The following is a 22,067-nucleotide window of genomic DNA, read 5'->3' as shown; positions in this document are numbered from 1 at the left end:
TTCAGGAAACCACTCCAAAGCTCTCTATTCCCATTTTTTGCTCTGTAGTAATCAATGTTAAAACTGGAAACGATTGATTTCTACCATTTTCGGTTTGAATATCACCTCCACTAATGAAATCGATTACTAACTTTTGACCGGTTTGAATATCACCTCCACTAACGAAATCGATTCCTAACTTTTTGACCGGTTTGAATATCACCTCCACTAACGAAATCATTCCTAACTTTTGACCGGTTTGAATATCACCTCCACTAACGAAAACGATTCCTAACTTTTTGACCGGTTTGAATATCACCTCCACTAATGAAATCGATTCCTAACTTTTTGACCGGTTTGAATATCACCTCCACTAAGGAAATCGATTCCTAACTTTTGACCGGTTTGAATATCACCTCCACTAATGAAATCGATTCCTAACTTTTTGACCGGTTTGAATATCACCTCCACTAATGAAATCGATTCCTAACTTTTGATCTTTTATATCCTGGCCAAAGTTATTTTGATCCATTAATTAATTTTTGAGACCTTTTTATCTCCCGAAAAGACATACGAACACATACACACATACATACACAAATACAGACAGACATGATAAATATATAAATAAATTTTGGTAAACTGAAGTCCTTAAAAATGTCAATCTGTGTGTAAAGCTATTTCATAATATATATACAGTGGTGCCCACCCCCCCTCATGTCCATGACGCACCCCCCCTCAATTGTCTATCCGTAGGTGTTCTTCCATGAAAAAAAATCTTTTCGATTAATTTTTACACTCCCTCAAACATATTTATATAGATTTTCAACCCCCCCCAAATATTTCAATGACGCAGTTTGCGTCATAGCCCCCCCTTGTGGGCACCCCTGATATATATATATATATATATATATATATATATATATATATATATATATATATATATATATATATATATAGGGTGTTACATAAATTTGTCACAACATTTTTGAGAACAGATTCCTCACATCAAAACAAGAAAAGAAGTTCATATGGACCTGTGCTCAAAAGTGGATAGTTTCGGAGTTATAGGATGCCAAAAACATGAAATAAATCAACTTTAAAAATTCATAGCTCTTCTACTATTGGACCTATTGTAGTCGGGTCAAAACATCACTGAGGAACTTGTATGTGAACTATCTAAATATTCATATTTCATAACCTCCCATATTTGCACATTAAGAGGCCTCATCACTGCGAAATTAAAATACCGCTAATTTTACAGTAATTATGTAATATCTTCAAATAGATAAAAGATAATCGAAAAGTGGATCAAGACCTCCCTATATGGTGTTATTTTACATGAGATACCGTTATCATGACTCATTTATCTGCTTTCGATTTCCAGCCATTTAGAAAATCGGCATTTATTTTCGCGTTTCTAAATAATTGCAAACGGAAAGCTACTAGGTGACTCGTAATAACGGTACCTCATGCAAAATAACACCATCTAGGGAGGTCTTGATCCACTTTTCGATTATATTTTATCTATTTGAAGATATCATGTAAAATTAGCAGTATTTTAATTTCGCAGTGATAGGGACTCTTAATGTTTCTCAAGCTATTCTTCCCCGCCCTCTCCAAATTACTTAATGTAACCATATTTAAATTTGAGCATTATTATCTGCAAACATACTATGCTGTTTATTATTACGACAAGTAAATATACTTGTATTAGAATTTTAAATTGAGCATAGTTTTACCATATAGTGTACAGACGGCCGAAGGCTTAGGCGCAGCAAATAATATAATTAAAATCAGTATTCTTATACATATAACTTATATAATGTTTCCGGACGTCACAACTTTAACATAATTAATTAATAGTGCATTAATAGCAGAACAGATGCAAACAATAATAATAATATTAATACCGATCATCATTATCATGTCTGTCCTTTTAGAAACATGCTCTTATATGCTATTTCAGCGCTGATGGTTTCAAAAGTTCCATACTACTGGGGATTTACGAGAGAGATATTCCCAGTATCCTCTAAGCAGAATATTAACACCTTCGTCTCAGCTAACATCATATGACCTTATGTTATGTGAACAGCACTTCATTGTTACCATCTCTCACGTCTCACTACATTCTTATGTATTAATCACAATAAATCAATAAATAAAAGAATCCTGATACCCACTCCTAAAACCTTACCACACTTAAATTGATGCCACTGGTTCAAGAGAAGGCGTTACCTTCTGTGGCCCACCCATTTATTGATGGGGATGAAACTGCATTATATATATAAATGAGGAAGCTTATTTTGTAATATTGTTCGGATAGTAATGCAACGCAAAAAATGCAGCAAACAATTATTTATAAGCGCAATTCCTGATTTTGTCACAAACTAAAATGCAAATTTTGCATTGCGTTGACTAAATCTATAGCTCTAGGAATATAGCATTCGAAAATGCCACCCGTAGCGGCGAGGCCAGCGTGCGGCATTAATCTTTTCCTGGATTTTCAAAAGGTATTCATTCAGTTCTTCGAAGTACATGTAAAGGCATATTAATTTACTTATTCAAATATTATAGTCCTTACATACATTTTTACTGTAGTTAATAAGGATATGTATGTAAGTAATATTGTTTTTACACGATATGTTATGTGTAGGTGTGTATTAAAGTATATGTGTATTCGTGATTGCACTGTGTGTGTTGGCTTTTTGCTCCCCCTCCTTTGGAAAAACTCCTGTGGGTGTTCCTGTCCATGAACATGCCACTCTAATGTTCTAAAATGTATTTTTCCATAATATCTTGTTGAAATAGATGTCAAGTTAAACACGTCATTTTAGTTAGCTGCACATAAGAATTCAGTTGAATTAGAAATGAACACAAAACTAGCTTAATTAGTCTATTTATAAATGTTTGGTTCTTTCTGGGAAATGTTCCCAGAATACAAGTTTGATATATCGGATAAAATGCGAATATGTAATAGCGTACCGTACTAATATAACCAAAATTCAATGATGTACTCTTAAATCACATCAAGAAATTATAATTTTGTCAGGATATGCTAGTCTTGTTTTCAATAGTCCAAGGCCCATCAAAACTCACACATATACTGCCGCCCCTGAATAAAAAGACTTAAGAGACATTATCACTGCGAAATTAAAATACCGCTAATTTTACAGTAATTATGTTATATCTTCAAATAGATAAAAGATAATCGAAATGTGGAACAAGAGCGCCCTAGACAATATTATTTTACATGAGGTACCGTTATCACGAGTCACCTAGTAGGTTTTTTTATGCAGCCATTTATAAACGCGAAATTAAATGTCGATCTTCTAAATGGCTGGAAATCGAAAGCAGATAAGTGAGTCGTGATAACGGTATCTCATATAAAATAATATTGTCTAGCGAGCTTTTGTTCCACTTTTCGATTATCTTTTATCTATGTGAAGATATAATATAATTACTGTAAAATTAAATGTATTTTAATTTCGCCGTGCGTTCTTGACACAGAAGAAAGGAAAGCCTTATTCAAAGTTTTATAGATTATTAAAAAAGCTTTGTATTGCTTTTCTTTAAAAACTATTAACATTAAACGGAAAACTGATTTGATAAAAGTGCAATTGTATCTAGTAGTATAGTACCTGTAATAAATAATTTATAATTACATACAAAAGCATAGTTGCTTTGAAGCCAGTTAATATTACACATATATTGACATACAGTATATGTTATGTACTGATCTGGGGTGAAAAAGTAATGTGAAAAAAGAGAGGTCACATTACATAAAGTAGACAATTCAAATCCATGGCAACAAAATCAATCAAAAGTGTTCTAGAATTGTATTGGTTGAAATTTGGTACATTTTAATCACAGTGTTTAATAACAGTTACAGGTTTTCAAGCGCACATGTTTTGTTTCCGTCTATAAGTAATTAATTAATTTTCATTATTTAAGTTTTGACGACAAACCGCAAAAGCGAACCAATGGTAGTGGTTGGTGAGAAGATGGTTAATTACTGAAAATCTGAGAAAGGGAAGTCGTGCCTTCCAGGAAAAAAAAAAAAAAAAAAAAAAAAAAACATTTCGAAGAATTTAATGATTTTCATGAAATGAATGAATCTCTTACAGTTTCCGGATAAAAAAAAAAAAAGATTTTAAGCCCGTTTTCAAACTTTCAGAAAACACATTAGAGGCGAACATTTCTGGGAGTGATCCGGAAATGTGCGGGATTTTTTTTTTAAAGCTAACAATTTCCTAATATATTTGGGTGCTAGAATGGGATTCAACGAATTCACAACTTTGAAGATTGACATGTATTTAACTAGTGGCCTCATACCGTATCGATTTACGTCAACACAGCGCAAAATTTGTGTTTTGGGTTGTTGTAATTGTTATAGCCTGCTGCAATTGCTTGCTGCATTATTTGCGTTGGGTTTACGGTTTCGCAAATTTTACGATGACTGATGCGGAATGGTGCCCTATGTCTCAACTTTAAAGTTTTACAGAAATCAGGGATATTCGTCCCTCTTAATTTATGATATAGTACATTTGCCTGATGTATTCCCTCAAGAAATCATTACATGCTTTCAATTGACTCAATTATTCTGACTCCAGGTCCGGATCCAGGATTTTCTGACGGGGAGTGCACCAACAACTACCAGTACTGTTTGATTTTTTTTTTTTTTTTTAAATACGTGTAGGCACCTGTGGTGTGAACGAGGAATTGCCCTGGAAATGCTAAGTATCTGCTCTTGGTGAATCCTTTACCTTCAACCTTTAGAATATTGACTTAAACTATTGATTTTGCAAAACTTGCAAAGCTCAAACGAAAACATGACAGCAGAAATTTTCGAAAAGTGTTGCTATTTTCACTGCTAGCTTCTCACTTTAAGTAGTGTATATTTACAATGAAAGGTGGCTGCATGTGCATCTTTGCACCCCCAATAAATCTGGCGCTGCTGACTTCCAATACTAGAATTTCAACTTCAGGTAGGTTTTGATTAAAAAGTGTTCATGTATGAAGTACATATTTTTTCAAAACAATATTTTATATATTTATTTTTACTAATTTCAACTGATTCTCTCAACTATTCATAATTTTAATGATGCACTGAACCATGATAGTCCTTTGTGAATATCCCTCCATATTTTTACTTCAATTTTGAGTGAAGAAAATACAATATAAGTTGTAAGCAAAACATGCTGAATGACACTAGTTCTTAAAAGCATTAGCATACAGATTTGAACCAAATTACTAATTAATTTTTGAATGTGAGTTTCCCAATCTAATGTATCTCTAAGAAACTTGATATCCGAAACATAATACAGAATTTTGCCGTTAATAATTGCATTAAGACATCCTCTGAGTTTATTTTATATACGTGGAAAGTATTAATTTATTTACAGTATGCAGCAAAACAAACAGTACTGAAATTAGCGTACGGATGGCGCGCAGATGCAACATGGTATGAGCTGTGAGCGCCACACGTGTGCTCAGTCGTGTGTACAGTTGGCGTAAAGATAATGTCACTTACAACAAAGGAGAAGGTGTTTATTGACGAACACTATTTCCGCTCATACGGTGTGGAGCAGCATCTCGCTGCAAGAGATGAGCGCCCACGTCTACTGTATTGCTCTGGAGCTATGGCATATGAACATGAAGTCTTCATCACTAATATATGGTTCAGTGATGAAAGCCATGTGTACCTTGCTCGCTACATCGATCGCCAGTTGATTATTGATCCATTCTTGCATTTTTTGCGAGGTTTCCGCCGCACCAAAAATCTGTCGTTACAATAACAATGGATGCAGAAAGAAGGGACTACCGCTCACATTGCAACTGGGTCACTTGTCCTTCTGCCCACGAGAGTTTGGACATCACTTGATTTCCCGTAAAATGGATTTTCCATATCCTTCCCATTCCCCTGGCCTCAGGGCTCCAGACGCCTACATATGGGGTATGCTGAAGGAAGCAATTTTCCGAACACATAACCCCCTAACAGTATATCGTAGTTCAGAAAGAAGATTCGCACATTGTTCTGTCGTTCCAGCAACCCGTATTCACTATAGGTCCATCGATCTATAGGATCACTGTTAAGAATGTGCGCGATGTAATGGTCAACATTTTGAACACATGATATGCAGGCACAAGTCTTCTTAAATTTACAATACGGGTTGAGTAACGTTTAGTTGATATCCGTTTGACAACATTTCTTATGTTTCATTATGTTGTTCAACAAATAAATAAATAAATAAACGCCAACGATGTGATTTTAGTACTGTTTGTTGTGCCGCATACTGTATATTCAGGTAGTCACTGGCGCAAACATGGTACAGTCTACTGCATTATGCAGCTTATCGTAAGTTTTCCGCCTTATTCGTATCGTGAACATAGAGAACAAGTTCGGCGAAATTTAAACATCGTGGCAAGTCATTCATAAATTATATATATATATATATATATATATATATATATATATATATATATATATATATATATATATATATATATATATATATATATATATATATATATATATATATATATATATATATATAGAGAGAGAGAGAGAGAGAGAGAGAGAGAGAGAGAGAATAGAAAAGAATAGGGTTTAAGATAGAACCTTGAGGAACTCCGGATTTTTTGGTATCTGAACAACACGTGCCTATTCCCGTGTATTGCGAGTGTGACAATGAATTTCAATTTGATTCTGGTTGGAGATATAAGGTTTACACCATTTATAGACATCTTCCCTAATTCCTTAATCTTGTAACTTTTTAAGTAAAATTCTTTGATTAATAGTATCAAATGCTTCGATAATATCAAGCTATATCACTGTTGCCTACTCATTACTGTTTAATGAACTTAGAATGGAATAGAGAAACAAGTAAAGAGCAGTTTCAGTAGACTTAATTGACCTAATACCACTTTGATCAGTAAAAAACTAAATTAAAATTATTAAGGAAATTGACTAATCTTCTATTTGTAAGTATTTCAAAAAATCTGGAAAAGGTAGTCGGACATAATATTAGTCTGTATTTTAACATAGTTTAACATAAGGTTTTTCTTACTACTATTATATTGAGGTTTAAAACCGCTAACTTCAATGCTTTATGAAAAACTCAAGTACTAATGAGTTCTTTATTATAAAACAAGATATCTGCCATGTTACAAGAGGATTGTTTTTAAATTTTATCAAGCGTACCGGCCTTTGGCGTCGGAGATCCGGGTTTAATTCCCGACGGGAGCTCATGTGGTTCGGATTCCACGTTAATTAGTAGGTCCACGTCTCATACAGCCTCGCTGCTGAACGGGACGTTAAACTCAAAATCAACTCATTAAATTTTATCAAGAACTTAGTTCTTTATTTTTCAAGATGATTCTGCTCCTTGCCAATGCACTAGAGTTGGATTATATCATCACGTCATGTTACACCGTTTCCTTAGACTTCACTTAAATTTAATGAAAAACTTAAGAGGATTTTAAAGGATAACGTTCGTTCAAGAAAATCTCCACAACAAAAATGAGTTAATTAAAGTAATAAACACTGAGATACACTTATTGTATTAGAGATACTGCAAAATTTAGTAAACTCCACGCCAACACGATACAGTGATATCAAATCGCGTGGTCATCCAATCAAGTATTAACGTTAAGGTTCAAGTCATTTTTGTACTACGTAAATTTCACTCCAGTCAATAATACATTTCACATTTTGTTAAATGTCACCCTTGTTGCAAATATTATTGAAACGGCTTAGGTAAATTGATTTGAATTCTTTATACAATTTTTAAATTGGTATATATATATATATATATATATATATATATATATATATATATATATATATATATATATATATATATATATATATATATATATATATATATATATATATCATTGTAGTTTATGCCCATTATGGATAAATTCCTTTTGAATCCTTGTAAACGCACGAAATTACATGAAGTTACAGTTAATTTTTTGATGATGATATATATAGGAACAGGTATCAGAAATAAACAATAAAGGAAGTAAAATTAATATAGTTTTGCTTTCGTTGTTGAATTTTTCAATAACTCTGACCAAATATAAAATGTTTGGTCAAATAACACCATGTATACACAATATACAGTATATACACATAACTGTTGAATTACTGGAACGGATACTTCAAGCGCGTTATTTCCTGATAAAAATATCCGGCGTTTTTGACATTTCCGTGTTGTTGAGATTACGCTATATCATCATGAAACACCCCCACCAAGAGCAACCGCGTATATATATATATATATATATTTCGCGTCTAGCGCAACAAGAAGCTTTAAAAACAAGATAAACATATCTCGTTCATTTCAACAGGTGGTCGGTTGTACAGCTATTTCGATGACAGTGAATGTTGTTATCGACAGAAGGAGAGAGAGAGAAACATTTTTTTTTGCCTGCAAATAGTCACGATAGGTAGCGTGCCTGTTGACTTCCTGCTTAATCTTCCTCTTGCTTGATTGTCATGAAGTGTCGCTTATCGCTTGTGCTAGCTTCTGTTTCACACAAAGAAATTCCTCTCAAGAGGTGCTGCTCTTAACAGTGTTACCACTTCTAGAGAGGTATACGTATAATGCAACATGTTACGTATATATATATAGAAAATTATTAATTTTATTTTAAACAAAAGTAAAATTTGAACAAAGCAAATAACTTATAATAAATAACTTGAACACTATTAAAAGTGATTTGATAAAATAAATAACTTACGTATATAATTTGAACACTACTAAAAGTGATTTGACCAAAGCAAATGACTTATAATAAATAACTTGAACACTATTTAAATGATTTAACCAAAGCAAATCACTTATAATAAATAGCTTGAACACTGTAAAAGTTATTTGCTTTGGTCAAATTTTATTATTTAAGGCAACGTTGTTCCACTAATTTTTCACTAATTTCCTTCTTATTGTTCTGCAAAAGACTTGCGCTGGGCGTCATAACATTACCCCATTTAGCATACGGTAGATAAAATTTAAGGGGGTACCAGAAGTTATTGTTGAAGAACTACAATTCTTTTACGATTTGCGTATAAATACGGCGTTCGGATGTATGACAAACTACAGAAATGACAAACAAAAACACAACCCAACATGTGCTAGGTGGGCACTAGAAAGCACGAATGCCGTTTAACTGAGTCAGAGCAGATTAAAGCTGATGGATTCGAGCGGGGGTGCGTCCAAAGGGAGCAGGCGCGTCAGCGAGGTGAATATACAGTATGTGTAAGCTAGAGCAGTGTAAACAATTGGGTTTTAGCAATGATACGAGTTTTAATAGTACTTTTGCACTAATACGCATTTTCCAGCAACAAAATTGTACTATTATTAACACAAATTTCTAGCTTATTGAGTATGAATACTCATTACTGTACTTCACGTTCATAGTGAATTTTGTTGCTGTCTATGAAGTAAAAATTCCCATATATTCTGCCAATTGCGGCGAAAATTTCCATCATCCCTTTTCGAGAAATTGTCAAAAAATCCCACAAGATGTGATTTTCCCTACGGGTTGGCATCACTGTGCGGTGGTCTGTAAGATACTGTCTGTGTCGACCACTGCTATTGCTTCCCTCTATCGGGCTAGTGACCAGATAGGTAGACTGCCAGTGATTTTTGAAATGAAAAGTAACCCTCAAACCTAAAAGCTTGTCCAGTTCTGGTATAGACTCGAAGTAAGAGAATTTTAATAGTAATGTGGGATTTTTTTTTTTAAGTTTGTCTCATGCTCTGAGGCAAAGGGAAACGGTGTTCACGACATTGAATAAAAACGGAAACGAGGAATGCTAATGGAACGAAGAAAGTGGGAGGAAACGGAATAACATCGAGAACACCCACATTATGATCTTTGTCCACCACAAAGTTCATTTGATGTGAGCTGAGATCGAACCAGGAACCACAAGCACCAGAGATGAGCGATCTACCACTAAGCCACCACAGAACCGAATGGAGAGCTTTATATGAGTAGCTTACACTTGTAATCTACAAGTACCTTTTCAAATGTTACATCAATGACTATCCAAATGTTAAATGATTAAACGAAGAAATAGCATATTTGAAATTAAATATTTTAAAAACTTTTGTATATAATTAAACAAAATAAGGCCTATGTTTAGCAGAAGGGGTCCAGCTCTTTTCTCCAAAAAAAAAAAAAGTTACAATTTTGGTAATTTCTGTTCACATTCGGTTAATTTAGGGTAGGTTAGGTTAGTTTAGTTTATGTTACATTAGTGTAGGGTCCCGCATAATTTTCCAAAAAAATGATAGAATTTCGCTTATTTCTACTAAATTAGGTTAGTTTGGGTTAGCTTAGGTTAGTTTATGTTAGGTTAGGTTAGATTTGGTTACGTTATGTTACGTCTAAGTACTCGCATCGTTCATTTCTCTTGTAAATTTTGTTTTTTACGTGCTTCTGGACCCCTTGTACTAAACATACTCCCAAAATAGTAGGTAGAATCTCTGATAGATATAAAAAATGTTGAAAAAGTAATTATGCAATATATTTAGAGTCGACGAAATGCCCTGACCACACTGTTCCCAGAATAAAATAGTCAGTAATTATGCCGCGTTAGTCCTGTAAACTTGAGAAATTCTGACAAGACCCTCTCATGAGTATGGTCTTGTATCTAGACGTCTTACACCTAGACGATTTTTTTTTTGAAAATATGAAAACAATGGAAGATGATGAAACATGGCGAATAAACTGATTTCTATTGGTGATTCGCAATACTTTTTACTTCTAAAATTATTGGTAAAATATAAATTCTTCTTCTTCACTACCTCAATTAAAGGGTAAGGGGAATAAACAAGGAATTTCCATGTATGTGCTTTAACGGGTGCTTTATCCTATTTGTTGGTGACTCTTGGTACTATTTGACTGTATATGCTATGCATGCGTAGATGTAGAAATATCCATGTGAAAAAGGCAAAAGTTTTGACTAACCCTACTCTTTTTTTAGGCGGTTTTCAATATTAAAACACCATTTTCTCGAAAATGCACTTTTGTGACATTCCTTCTTTTTTTCCCCTTTCCCTTCAATTGAGGTTTTATATTTTTAGGTGCAGATTTAAGGCCTAGTTACCTATCTCACTTATCGTTGTTAATATTAATATTGTTGTTGTGTAATAGTTGCTGTAGTGATATAAATTTATGCTTAACTTTCATTTTTCACATCAATTACTACTACTGTCAAAACTATTTTTAGCATATGTTTGCTAGTACATTTTCTATTTCTTTTGTTGTAATATATATATACAATTCCAACATTCCACTACGTAGATTGTTCATTAAAGTGATATAAACCTCTCTGATCATAAAACTTTGAATTAACAACTCACATCTGTAGAAATTATTAAAATATATGAAACCAAAGATATGTATGAAAAGTATTTGTGATCAGTGTTAAATCGAAATTTTTAATCTATATTAGGTGTATCCAGTCCTGCTCCTCTTAATATGTTTCCCAGAAACATAACATATCTAAACCATCTTTCCTGTTACGCTTCCTCGTTTTGTTAAATGTTAATTGTACTTTTGATTCTAATTTATTTTCAAATTCAGATTCTCTTTGTTTTCGTACACATGTTTCATAAATAATGATCTCGAAACAACCTGCTGCTGCAACATCATCATCTACAAAAAAAAAAAAAAAAAAAAAAAAAACAATTGTTTGTTTTTAATTATTCTCCCAATGCAAAATATAAAAAAGAAGCTAATATTATGATATTGTCTCGTTTCATAGTGTAAGCGCGTGATTGTGGTTAATATATTTTCTCTTTTCTCTCTCCCTCGGATTCCAGGATTTCACAATGGACTACATCAACAATTTGTTTGTTTGGTTGTCCCGCTGTTACGTTTCGACCATAATTTTGTGTGGTGTGGATTTGTTTTACAGCAATTCGAAACAGGATACTTTAATTTGCTGATTTCAGTGATTTTCTTTCACGTAAATGTAACAAGAAAGGGAAGGACAAATTGAAGTTTTTTTTTTAATTTTTAAAATCAACTAAAGCACTTCAATACTAGTGGGTTTTTAGAGTTCTTGCTTTGCAATCAGATAGAGGCCTAGGGTTCATATCTGATGGCCAGCTGTTCTAACTGAAGTTTTTCCAGTTTTTCCTTGTTTACCGGAATTGTATCTTTTCTTTAAGAATGATTAATACTTGTATATAAAACAAGTTTGCAACACTCTAGTATGTGGCTTGAAAGGAAAGGTTTAGAATGTATAACTATATATATATATATATATATATATATATATATATATATATATATATATATATATATATATATATATATATATATATATATATTTAAAAAGTTATTACTCACCGAACTGACAAAGTAATTAAAACATAAATATATACTTTAGATTGATAAGAACTGACATGTTACGAAGATTTGTTATTACCACTACTAATATGCAATCAGGACAGGGTAATTACACGTAAAATTGATTTATATGAGACGCCTAAAAATGTGAAGTACGAGTACATAAAAAAACTAGAAATAAGTCTACAAATTAATATAACACGTTTCGCACTGGTTATTGTTTTGTTTGGTCCGAAGGAATAGTCCCTTCCACACTTGTATGGGTTCTCGTTTGGTTTCACAATTTTATAAACTGTTATATTGACTTCGTAATCTTGCCTGTATAAATAATAAGTAAGATTTACGATTTGTGTTGGTGGTTCTGATTAAAATACATTTAATAAAGTTTTATGTTTTAAATCCTGTGGTCATCAAAAGTGCTACGTTTCGTGTAAAAATGTTGTATTGCACGGAACAGAAATCTGGACATTACAAAAGAGCACTGAACAATGTTGTTAATTTGGAGAAAAGTAGCTAAATCTAGGGGATTCGACTTACAGGATAATTGTTTAAAAATTTTCGATTAGCGAGCTTTTTTGGTGATGTTTTGACGATTTGGCGACTTCCAAATCTAGTGACTTGTCCTCAGAACAATTGCCCTGTAACCAAGGCACTATTAGTTCCACGCAGTTTTGATATATGTTTGTTTTCTTTTTGCTTATTTGAAGTAGCACAAGCGAAGACAAGTTCGACAAGTATACAGAGTGCGGCCACGTCTCTAGAATCCTGCTTTGTTTTCTGCTGTCCTTCGCCTTCTAATGAAAATGACAGCTCGTGAGACTAGTCACATCAATAAAAAATTAGAAGTTTTATCGTTTCAAAGTAATCGGGATTAATTTCGAATTTTAATGTATCCTTTTATTTGAAAATTAGTTATCTTGTTAGGACCACAATGGAAAATATAGAAGAAGATAAAATAGACAGGAAGAACAAATTGCAATAATGCACGATATTAAAGAGGAATAATTCTAATGTCAAAACGAACAGATTAGCAAATGAGCGCATTGCTTGGACGATTCTAAACTATGTAGTAGGATTTTAAGGAGTATGGTTCACCTAAAATTCCTTTATATATTTACTCTGTCTGAACGAGAGACACAAAATCTCCACAACTACTTGATGAACTACCATCAATTTTGGCGAGGGTGTAGAGGGACAAAAATTAGGAATACACCTTCGTTGATGAAGCTGATTCATCCAGTTGATCCCAAAATATGGACAGCAAAAAATCTGTTTCCCATGTATTGCTATGGGATGAAATTATGAATATCATCCTTGTTTGATAGATTCGCCCGCAGTGCTGCTCAGATTAGCGGGTTAGTATAATGTTTAGGATACAAAACCACTAATCTGTCCGAGTTATACCACATTAAAATAAAGCTACGATGACTTTATACTCGACAAATTTAAACACTTAAGTAATTTCTATTTTCAAATATTCGTTCATTTTACTAAAGTTTTATAGTGAGAAATGGAATGTGAGGGTAAATGCAAATATACAAGTTTTATTGTGGGAAATGGAATGTGAGGGTAAATTGAAAAATACAAAAGTTTTATAGTAGGAAATAGAATGTGAGGGTAAATGCAAAAATACAAATACCAATTTTCACATCATTCTGTGACAAACTGAGCTCCTTCATGTGGCGTACATTGTTAGTTTGACACTGCTACTCGTTTTAAATAATATCCTTTCTCCAGTTTCTGTAGTCGTTCTGGTTATTTAGGCCTATATAGTGTTAAGCATTGGTGAATCGTGCACGAGGAAAGAAGTCAATATATATCAAGTTTAATAATTCTCCGAATTTGTCAGAACAATTGAACAAGCAGATAATAGTTTTTGGGAATAACTTTCAGAAGAATTTAAGAGGTGTTCATCATGAACCAAGGACGGTTACCAGCAGTGTTTCTTTCAGATATGTTTTTTTTTGGGGGGGGCAAGGCCTTTCCAGAGCTCTCAGAGTGTCCCCCGGAGAAGACCAAAATAATACGTCTATAATATAATAATAAATAGAATAGTATCAGCAGTGCCCCCCGAAATACGAAGTTTGCCCCCTGGAACATTGAAACACTGGTTACCAGAGAACTCTTTTATCTGGAGACGTTCCCTTTTCCGGGCCCCAAAAAGTACTCTGGACGTTTTTTTAAAGAATGGAAAATGAGAAATGGATATGTATTTTCGTAATTGACATCCAAAAAGTTTGATACATAATTTATTGTTTCTCGTTACATCATTACCAAAATTTTCGAGTAATATAAAATAAAGCCCTTCCTGCTAGTATAGTGATCAACGCCCATGCCTTTGGTGTATGTTGTCCTATGTTTGACTTCCTACGTGGGAACGCATTACAATAGTTTAGATTTCACCTTAAACTTGGGCTCACGTCTCATAAAGTATCTATGTTGAAAAATGAAGCTAAGCAACAACTAACTAATCCAGTAAATATTAATCTTTTTGTGAAATATAGAAACCTAATTTTCCTTTTTTTTTTTAAAAAAAAAGTCGGTTATATCGTGTCCCTAGACAGGCATCCCTGGTTGCAACAGTAATATCTATAGAGTACATAAGTGGATAAAGTAAGGAGCTCCTTCGTGGCTAAGTGGTTAGCATACACGCCTTTGGCGTGGAGACCTGAGTTCGATTCACAGTGGGAGCTTATGTAGTTCGGATCCCACTTTAAGCTGTAGGTCCACGTCTCATATAGCCTTGCTGCTGAAAGAGAGGTTAAACTAAAAATCAAATCGAAGTGGATAAAGTAAATGTTATTGTGTGTACAGGAAGTTGTATTATACGTTTATTTTACTTTCGATATTCAAAAAAACATGAATCCATTAGAAGAAGAAGTGAGAAACTTCTTGCCAGACAACCCGAAATAACTAACATTTGTTTCTAAGTTCTCGAATGTAATTCCATTTATATAAACATTGCTTTCAATCATATTAGGTTTGGTTTTCATGATCCAGTATACGCGTGGGTTTGACAGTTGCGAAGTTTGAAATTCTAGCTTCTCGTCTCTTTTTTTCTTTCTTCTCTTTTTTTTTAAAACAAAATATTACGCTTTAGAAATTGCATCGTGTACATATATTTGACCTTTTCCCTGTTGATAATAGGCCAGAAAATTGCTCTTCCTCGTTTGCTCTAGATTACAGTCCGGGTTGTTTGGTTTCCAATTTCCGTAGGCTTCAAGACTAACAGTCCAGTTTCATATATACATATAGAGTGTGAGACAGCGCTTGACATATAAACATTACAAGTTCATATACACGTATATGTCTCTAGCAAGATCTGGTACAAAAGCAGCTATATGACAACAAATAGTGAGAGAGATATGAAATGAAAAACATTCCACTTCCGGATTTGTGCGTGATTGTATGCTTACGACATATCCGGTTTTGATGAGCAATTTTTACTCACACTTCTCTGGTGTTAGTCTTTTTTTAGAAAATCAATACACTCATGTTGATGGAAAACAAATAATTATAAATTGATTTGAAACTAATTTTATGTATATAGGCCGTATTTTTTAAAAATACAATATACTACTCTGGAGTACAGTCCATATTATATATAAGGTGGACTGTAACTCTTAATTTCATCCTATTTTCCACTGAAAAGTATCTGCAATCTGGCCCATGACAAACACTTCTACCATTTTATATCCTAAAGGCCAGATCTACCGGTATTGCAGAGTACGTTTGTTTTATCTTAGCACGCTTCCCGCCTAAAGGATGGATCTGTCTGCAACGGGTTGTCGTGCCACGGTTAAGTTGACAATACGTTAGGAAGCACAGCAAAACGCCTCACCACTTACAAGTCCCTGTAACACACTTGTTCGCGTGTGGCAACTAAACACTTCAAATACCCGCCAAATAGCAATGACTTCATTTGATGGGCTGGCTGACAACCAACGTCACCTACACGACAAAGCCAATAAGACGGCTATTGGATCAAAACGTTCACCTGAATGCTAGCAGAAAGTACTCTAAAAGCCAACCGAGTGCACTGGCGGGAAGCGTGCCAAGATAAAACAAACGTACTCTAACAGAGCGATGCGTGGCCGATTGACCGTAGAAATTCAAACTCCGATTAGTGATAATTTCACAGCCTTGTTTTATTACAAGTGTAAACTCTTAATTGATTAAAAAAAAAAAATGTACGAAATAAATATTGACAGGAAAACATTGATTGATATACGCTGCAATTCTGCTCGATTAATAGTGTTGTCAATCCAACAAAAGTTATATTTTTATAAATGGTATTACGTCGGGATTATTCCATATTTCAAATCTACATATTAAACGAAAACTTCTGCGAAACATCACCCTCTATGACTCACCGACCCACTATAATCCTCTGACATACAGACTCACTACGACCTACCGATCCACTCTGCTCAGTGCATTGTAATAGACATCTTCTGAACACTAATGAGTAATGAATTTGTCTACGTTTTACTTTCAAGATCTTCGTTTTTCTACCTTTTTCATTTATTTCTATTTACTTATATGAGATGAGTATATTTAAGTGAAGACAGGCACTTTCGAATATTTATATTTGTAGTTGTAATAATAGGAATAGGACTTACTATTTGGCTTTCGAGACACAGTCGAATTTTACACTTTCCCCCTCCCCTTTACCTTGGCCTATTTTACCTTGATTTGAGACTCACATTTCGTCCTATTTTCCACTGAAAAGTATTTATAATTTGGACCATGACAAGCACTTCTACCATTTTTATCGTAAAGGCAAGATCCACCGGAATTGTAACAGAGCGGTGCTTGAGCGATTGGCCGTAGAAATTCAAACTCCGATTAGTGATGATTTCACAGCCTTGTTTTTATTACAAGTGTAAACTCTTTAGTCAGTGGCGAGGAGGGTGTGAATCATGAGTCAGAGTTGATGCGATGGGTTTTGGTGGACGGTGAATCAGAGTAGGTCATAGTGGGTCGTGGGTCATAGTGAGTCACGGTGAGTGGTGAGTCTTGGGTGAATTTTCATTGACTTACGCTATCTCTGTTACAGACCACATTTATTAATCAGTGTTGCGAACTATAAGAATACTATAATACCACAAAGATGAACACTTTGGGGGGCTGCGGTGGCTCAGTGGTAGAGTGTTCACCGCTGGTGCATGGGGTCCTTGATTCGATCCAAGATCGCGCCAAGTGAGCTTTATGGTGGACAAACACCGCATGCGTAAGTTTCCTCAGGGCTCTCCCGTTTCCTCCTACTTTTTTCGTTCTACCCCTTCATTCATTTCTCATCATCACAGTCTCCTTTAACCTATCCGGCATAAACGTGGGACGTAAAACAAAGATTTCAGTTCATTTCATGAACATTTTGGAGACCTCTACAACAGTAACAACGCAAATGAGACGGACGGTGCTACCTGCATCCAAAATATCTTAGTGTCGAATACTATGACAATGATATGAGGTATTTCGCATGAATAGAGACAAACTTACAATGAATTGAAAATTGGACTCTTTTCGAAATACTTTATTTCGAGAAAATATATAATAAGTAAAGTTTATCTAATCACGTAAAAGATTTTCGAAAAAAGTGAAGATTATAATGCCGTTTGCAACAATTTAATATCTTAAATCATTTCGGAGATATGACATACGTGGGTACAATTTGCAATACTGCTTAAAATGACGTATTTATGGGAGCTTTTTTTTTTTTTTTTTTTTTGTAATATGTGTTGTTTCCTTTTGCTTCTATAACATTAATACAAACAGTTTAAGGTAGTTGAAATTATAATAAATTCTCGCAATCACGTGATTTTAAGCAGTGCTGCAAATTTATGTTTATTTAGGATTTAGAATTTAGAGTTCTAGGCTTTCGGCATCTAACGCCATTTAGCCCGTCACGTTTGAGCGATGAGCGCACTATCCGGAAAAAGGGAAGGAAGGAAGCGGCCTGGGACCTATAAGTCAGGTACCATCCCGGCATTTTCTTGGAGTGAATGAGGAAAACCTCATTCAGGGTGGCTGGCGTGAAAAAGCGTTTTACACTTTTTCGGCCGAGTACCCGCATCAGGAATCGAACCCGGGGCCGTTCTCTCCGAAGGCGAGAGCCTTAGCGACTATGCTACGCGGAGACACAAGTTATGTTTATGCTTATCATATCTACATAACGGTTTTTGAGATATGGAATTGCTGAAAAGAACAGTATGATCTTTACGTCCATTGAAAAACTTGTAACTATGTAGTGGGAAATGATATTTATGTGAACATTTTTTTAAAATAAAGCCTTTAGAAAAAAAGCCAAACTTTCAATCACTTTCAATCACAACTTTCAATATTTATTCATTCGTCATACCATGATCACAGTATTTCACACTAAAGTATTTGGATGTGCATTGCCCCATCCGCCTTATTTGTGTTACTGCTGTTGTGGACTTCCTCCAAAATTTGGATTTTTGTGATAATGTTTGTGATTCTATAGCATCTTTAGTTTATAACACCGAATAACAAATGTGGTTTTGTAAGTTTTCCCTTAATTAAATATGTAACAATCTACGTAGTGCTATTTTTCTAATATATCTATCTATCTATCTATCTATCTATCTATCTATCTATCTATCTATGTATCTATCTATCTATCTATCTATCTATCTATCTATCTATCTATCTATCTATCTATCTATCTATCTATCTATCTATCTATCTATCTATATAAATATATATAACTTTGTTAGTTGGCAACACTGTTACTCTGGTGGCATTACAGAATATGTCCAAAAATGTTTCCCTATCGATATTTTCATCGTATAAAATTTCAGCCGTTTTTATCAGTTAGTTCAAAAATTACACGAGCATATCAAGATAAATGGTCCACCCTGTATATACAGAGTGTTACATAAATGGGTCACAATATTTTGGAAACAGATTTCTCACATCAAAATAAGAAAAAAAAACTTCATTTGGACCTGTACTCAAAAGTGGACATTTTCGGAGTTATAGGGTGCCGAAAACGTGAAATAAGTGAACTTTAAAAAGTTCATAGCTCCACTACTAAGGGACCTATCGTGATCGAGTCAAAACATCAGTGAGGAACTGGTATATGAACTATCCATACATCCAGTACTTGCACACCAATTTTTAGAGAGGTAAGTAGTGAGTGATCAAGAACTTCCAAACTGCATCTCTAAAAATGACTGTGCAACTACTGAGGTTCTGAAAGATGGATATTTGGATAGTTCACATTTTAGCTCCTCGATAATGTCTTGACTCAACTACGATAGGTCCTATAGTAGTAGAACCATGGATCTTTAAAGTTCATTATTTTTAACGTTTTCGGCACCCTATAAATACGAAACTATACACTGTGACAAATTTTTGTAACAAAGATCGCTTGATATTGAACTAAAAGCAGCTCACAGGAAAGTGCAAAGTTTACATATGTTTATGTTGCAAACTTTATTTTTACACTTTTTCACTTCCTTGTGAGCTGTTGTTAGTTCAATATGCAGCCATGTTTTGTTATGTGTATTGTCAAACCATTCTTTTCTGCAAAAGCCGTATTGCTCACACTGTACTCTTGCATGTAATTTAACAATATCATTGAAGCATGTTGGCCTGAACTTCACTGTAATCAAACACAAGATTCTAGAGAAATGTCTGTATATACAGTAAGTTTTCAATCCTTTTGAGGATATTTAGAGTAAGAACTCATTTATCTCTCCAGATTTTGAACACACACTACAAACTACAGTTGTATGAAACTTAAAACTACAGCATACATCCAAATATTTTTAATTTTCAGTTCATTTAAAGAATAACATTAAATCATTTCAACGGTATCAGCATCTATGAAAGGGAAAATGTAAAACTAAAATCACGGAAAAGCAAAATTCTTACCTAGCACAACTTACTTGCTATGTACTGTATATACCATTGCAAGATTAATTTTTTAAAAAAAATCCACAGCGGGGCTACCACATCAACAGCGATTAGAAACATGTTACTACAGGTACTGCTGAAAAATAACATGTACTATAAATATTATATAATATCATAATATTTTCAATTATTAAAAAATCTGTTGTATTCCGTATTCTCACCCTGAAGTCCATTCCTACAGTTGAGATGAAGTTTCCAGAGAGAAAATGGCCATCTCGAAATCGAACTAAAATACATGTTTTCCCCACTCCAGAATCTCCTAGAAGCATTATCTGCAACAAAAAGAAATAATAATAATAATAATAATAATAATAATAATAATAATAATAATAATAATAATAATAATAATAATAATAATAATAATAATAATAATAATAATAGCAATGATTTTATGTATACGAGAGAACATACATTAAAAAATTATATTTTGTAGGTTTCTACAAGCGTACTTTATATCAAGTCGTGTTGTTTCCAGTGAAATACAAGTAAACTCAACCTAATATTTTCCAACTGAGTTCTATGATCACAAGCCTTAAGTACCATATACTTCCGTATTGCTTGTGTCACACACAATGGAAAACTTGATTCAATGTAGCCAAAAATAATAATCTGATCTTAAAAGTACCTAAACTAGAGGTGACGTGCAGTTTCTCACGGTGTAATTTCACCACGGTGTTCATTATCGAGCAATTTCACACGGTCCGGTATATCGGATTGATCAATCTGCAGGTGTCGTGCACTTTCACACGGTCCACCTGTCAATCATTTGATTCATCCTGAAAACGCTTTCACTATAGGGGGAGGGAGGACACAGAACAAGTGTCAACTAAGTAAGAACAGAAACGGAACAAATACAAGTTACAATAAAAACAAATCATTATAATTAATACTTGAGAAGGAAAGCTTAAAAATGTTTCACCTTAAAAAAAAAAAAAAAAAAAAAAAAAAGAATCCAAAATCGGAAAGTTAAGCAACTAACAACAAGACAGAGCAAAAGACAATCAAGGTTACAGTAGAGAAGAGGAGAAAATAATAACATAAACAATAGGAAATTGAAATAAATAAGAAACAAAAACTATCGCAAATTGAAATAGATGAGAATAACAAATGAAAATAAATAAGAACAAAAAAGGAAAAATAAAAAAAAGTAATCATTAGAAATAAAAGATAGAACAATCACAAATTAAAATAAAACAATGTACCCCGCCCCCCAGAGCATAGAAAAACGTGATTTGTGAAACACAAAACATTAGCTCCTTACTCCAAGGCGGTTTGAAAAAGAATTTTGTCGTCTTGTTATTTTGCAGGTGAACAGCACATCGTTAAGGTGGATCTCTCATACTTCTGTACATCAATCCATTTTGTACAAATCACAGTTCATTATTACAGCTTTTGCAGATGGATAGGAGCAAGTTCGAGCGAGTGTTTTGAAAACTCGGTTCGACTCAAAACAGACATCTTTGAACTCGACTCGAAACATTTCCTCCAACTCGACGCGAATTCATGTCGAGTTTCGAGTCGAGTTGAGCCAAATTGAGTCAAATCATGTGTGTACTTTCAAGTACTCTCTTCAAGTATCCTATATAGACAATATAATTATTATCAATGATATTACTACTGCTACATTATTATTATTATTATTATTATTATTATTATTATTATTATTATTATTATTATTATTATTATTATTATTATTATTATTATTATTATTATTATTATTATTATTACACAACGTATAAACAGGAAAGACAGGCGGTTTATATCTGGTTACC

The 22,067-nt window shown here is 33.7% G+C and overlaps 1 protein-coding gene across 1 annotated transcript in view; it reads right to left on the bottom strand.

The window, feature by feature from the left end:
* LOC145680523 (ras-related protein Rab-37-like) overlaps window positions 1-22,067 on the bottom strand; it is a 285,842-nt gene that overhangs the window by 94,887 nt on the left and 168,888 nt on the right. Inside the window, exon 3 of the mRNA XM_081751130.1 lies at window positions 20,457-20,567. Coding sequence (XP_081607256.1) covers window positions 20,457-20,567 — 111 coding nt within the window. The remainder of the gene's footprint in view (window positions 1-20,456; window positions 20,568-22,067) is intronic.

The sequence above is a fragment of the Thermobia domestica genome, chromosome 3 (assembly GCF_964235325.1).
Source record: "Thermobia domestica chromosome 3, izTheDome1.hap1.1, whole genome shotgun sequence".
Lineage (NCBI taxonomy): Eukaryota > Metazoa > Arthropoda > Insecta > Zygentoma > Lepismatidae > Thermobia > Thermobia domestica.
Note: the sequence above shows the minus strand (reverse complement) of the source record. Positions and strands in the feature narration are given on the sequence as shown.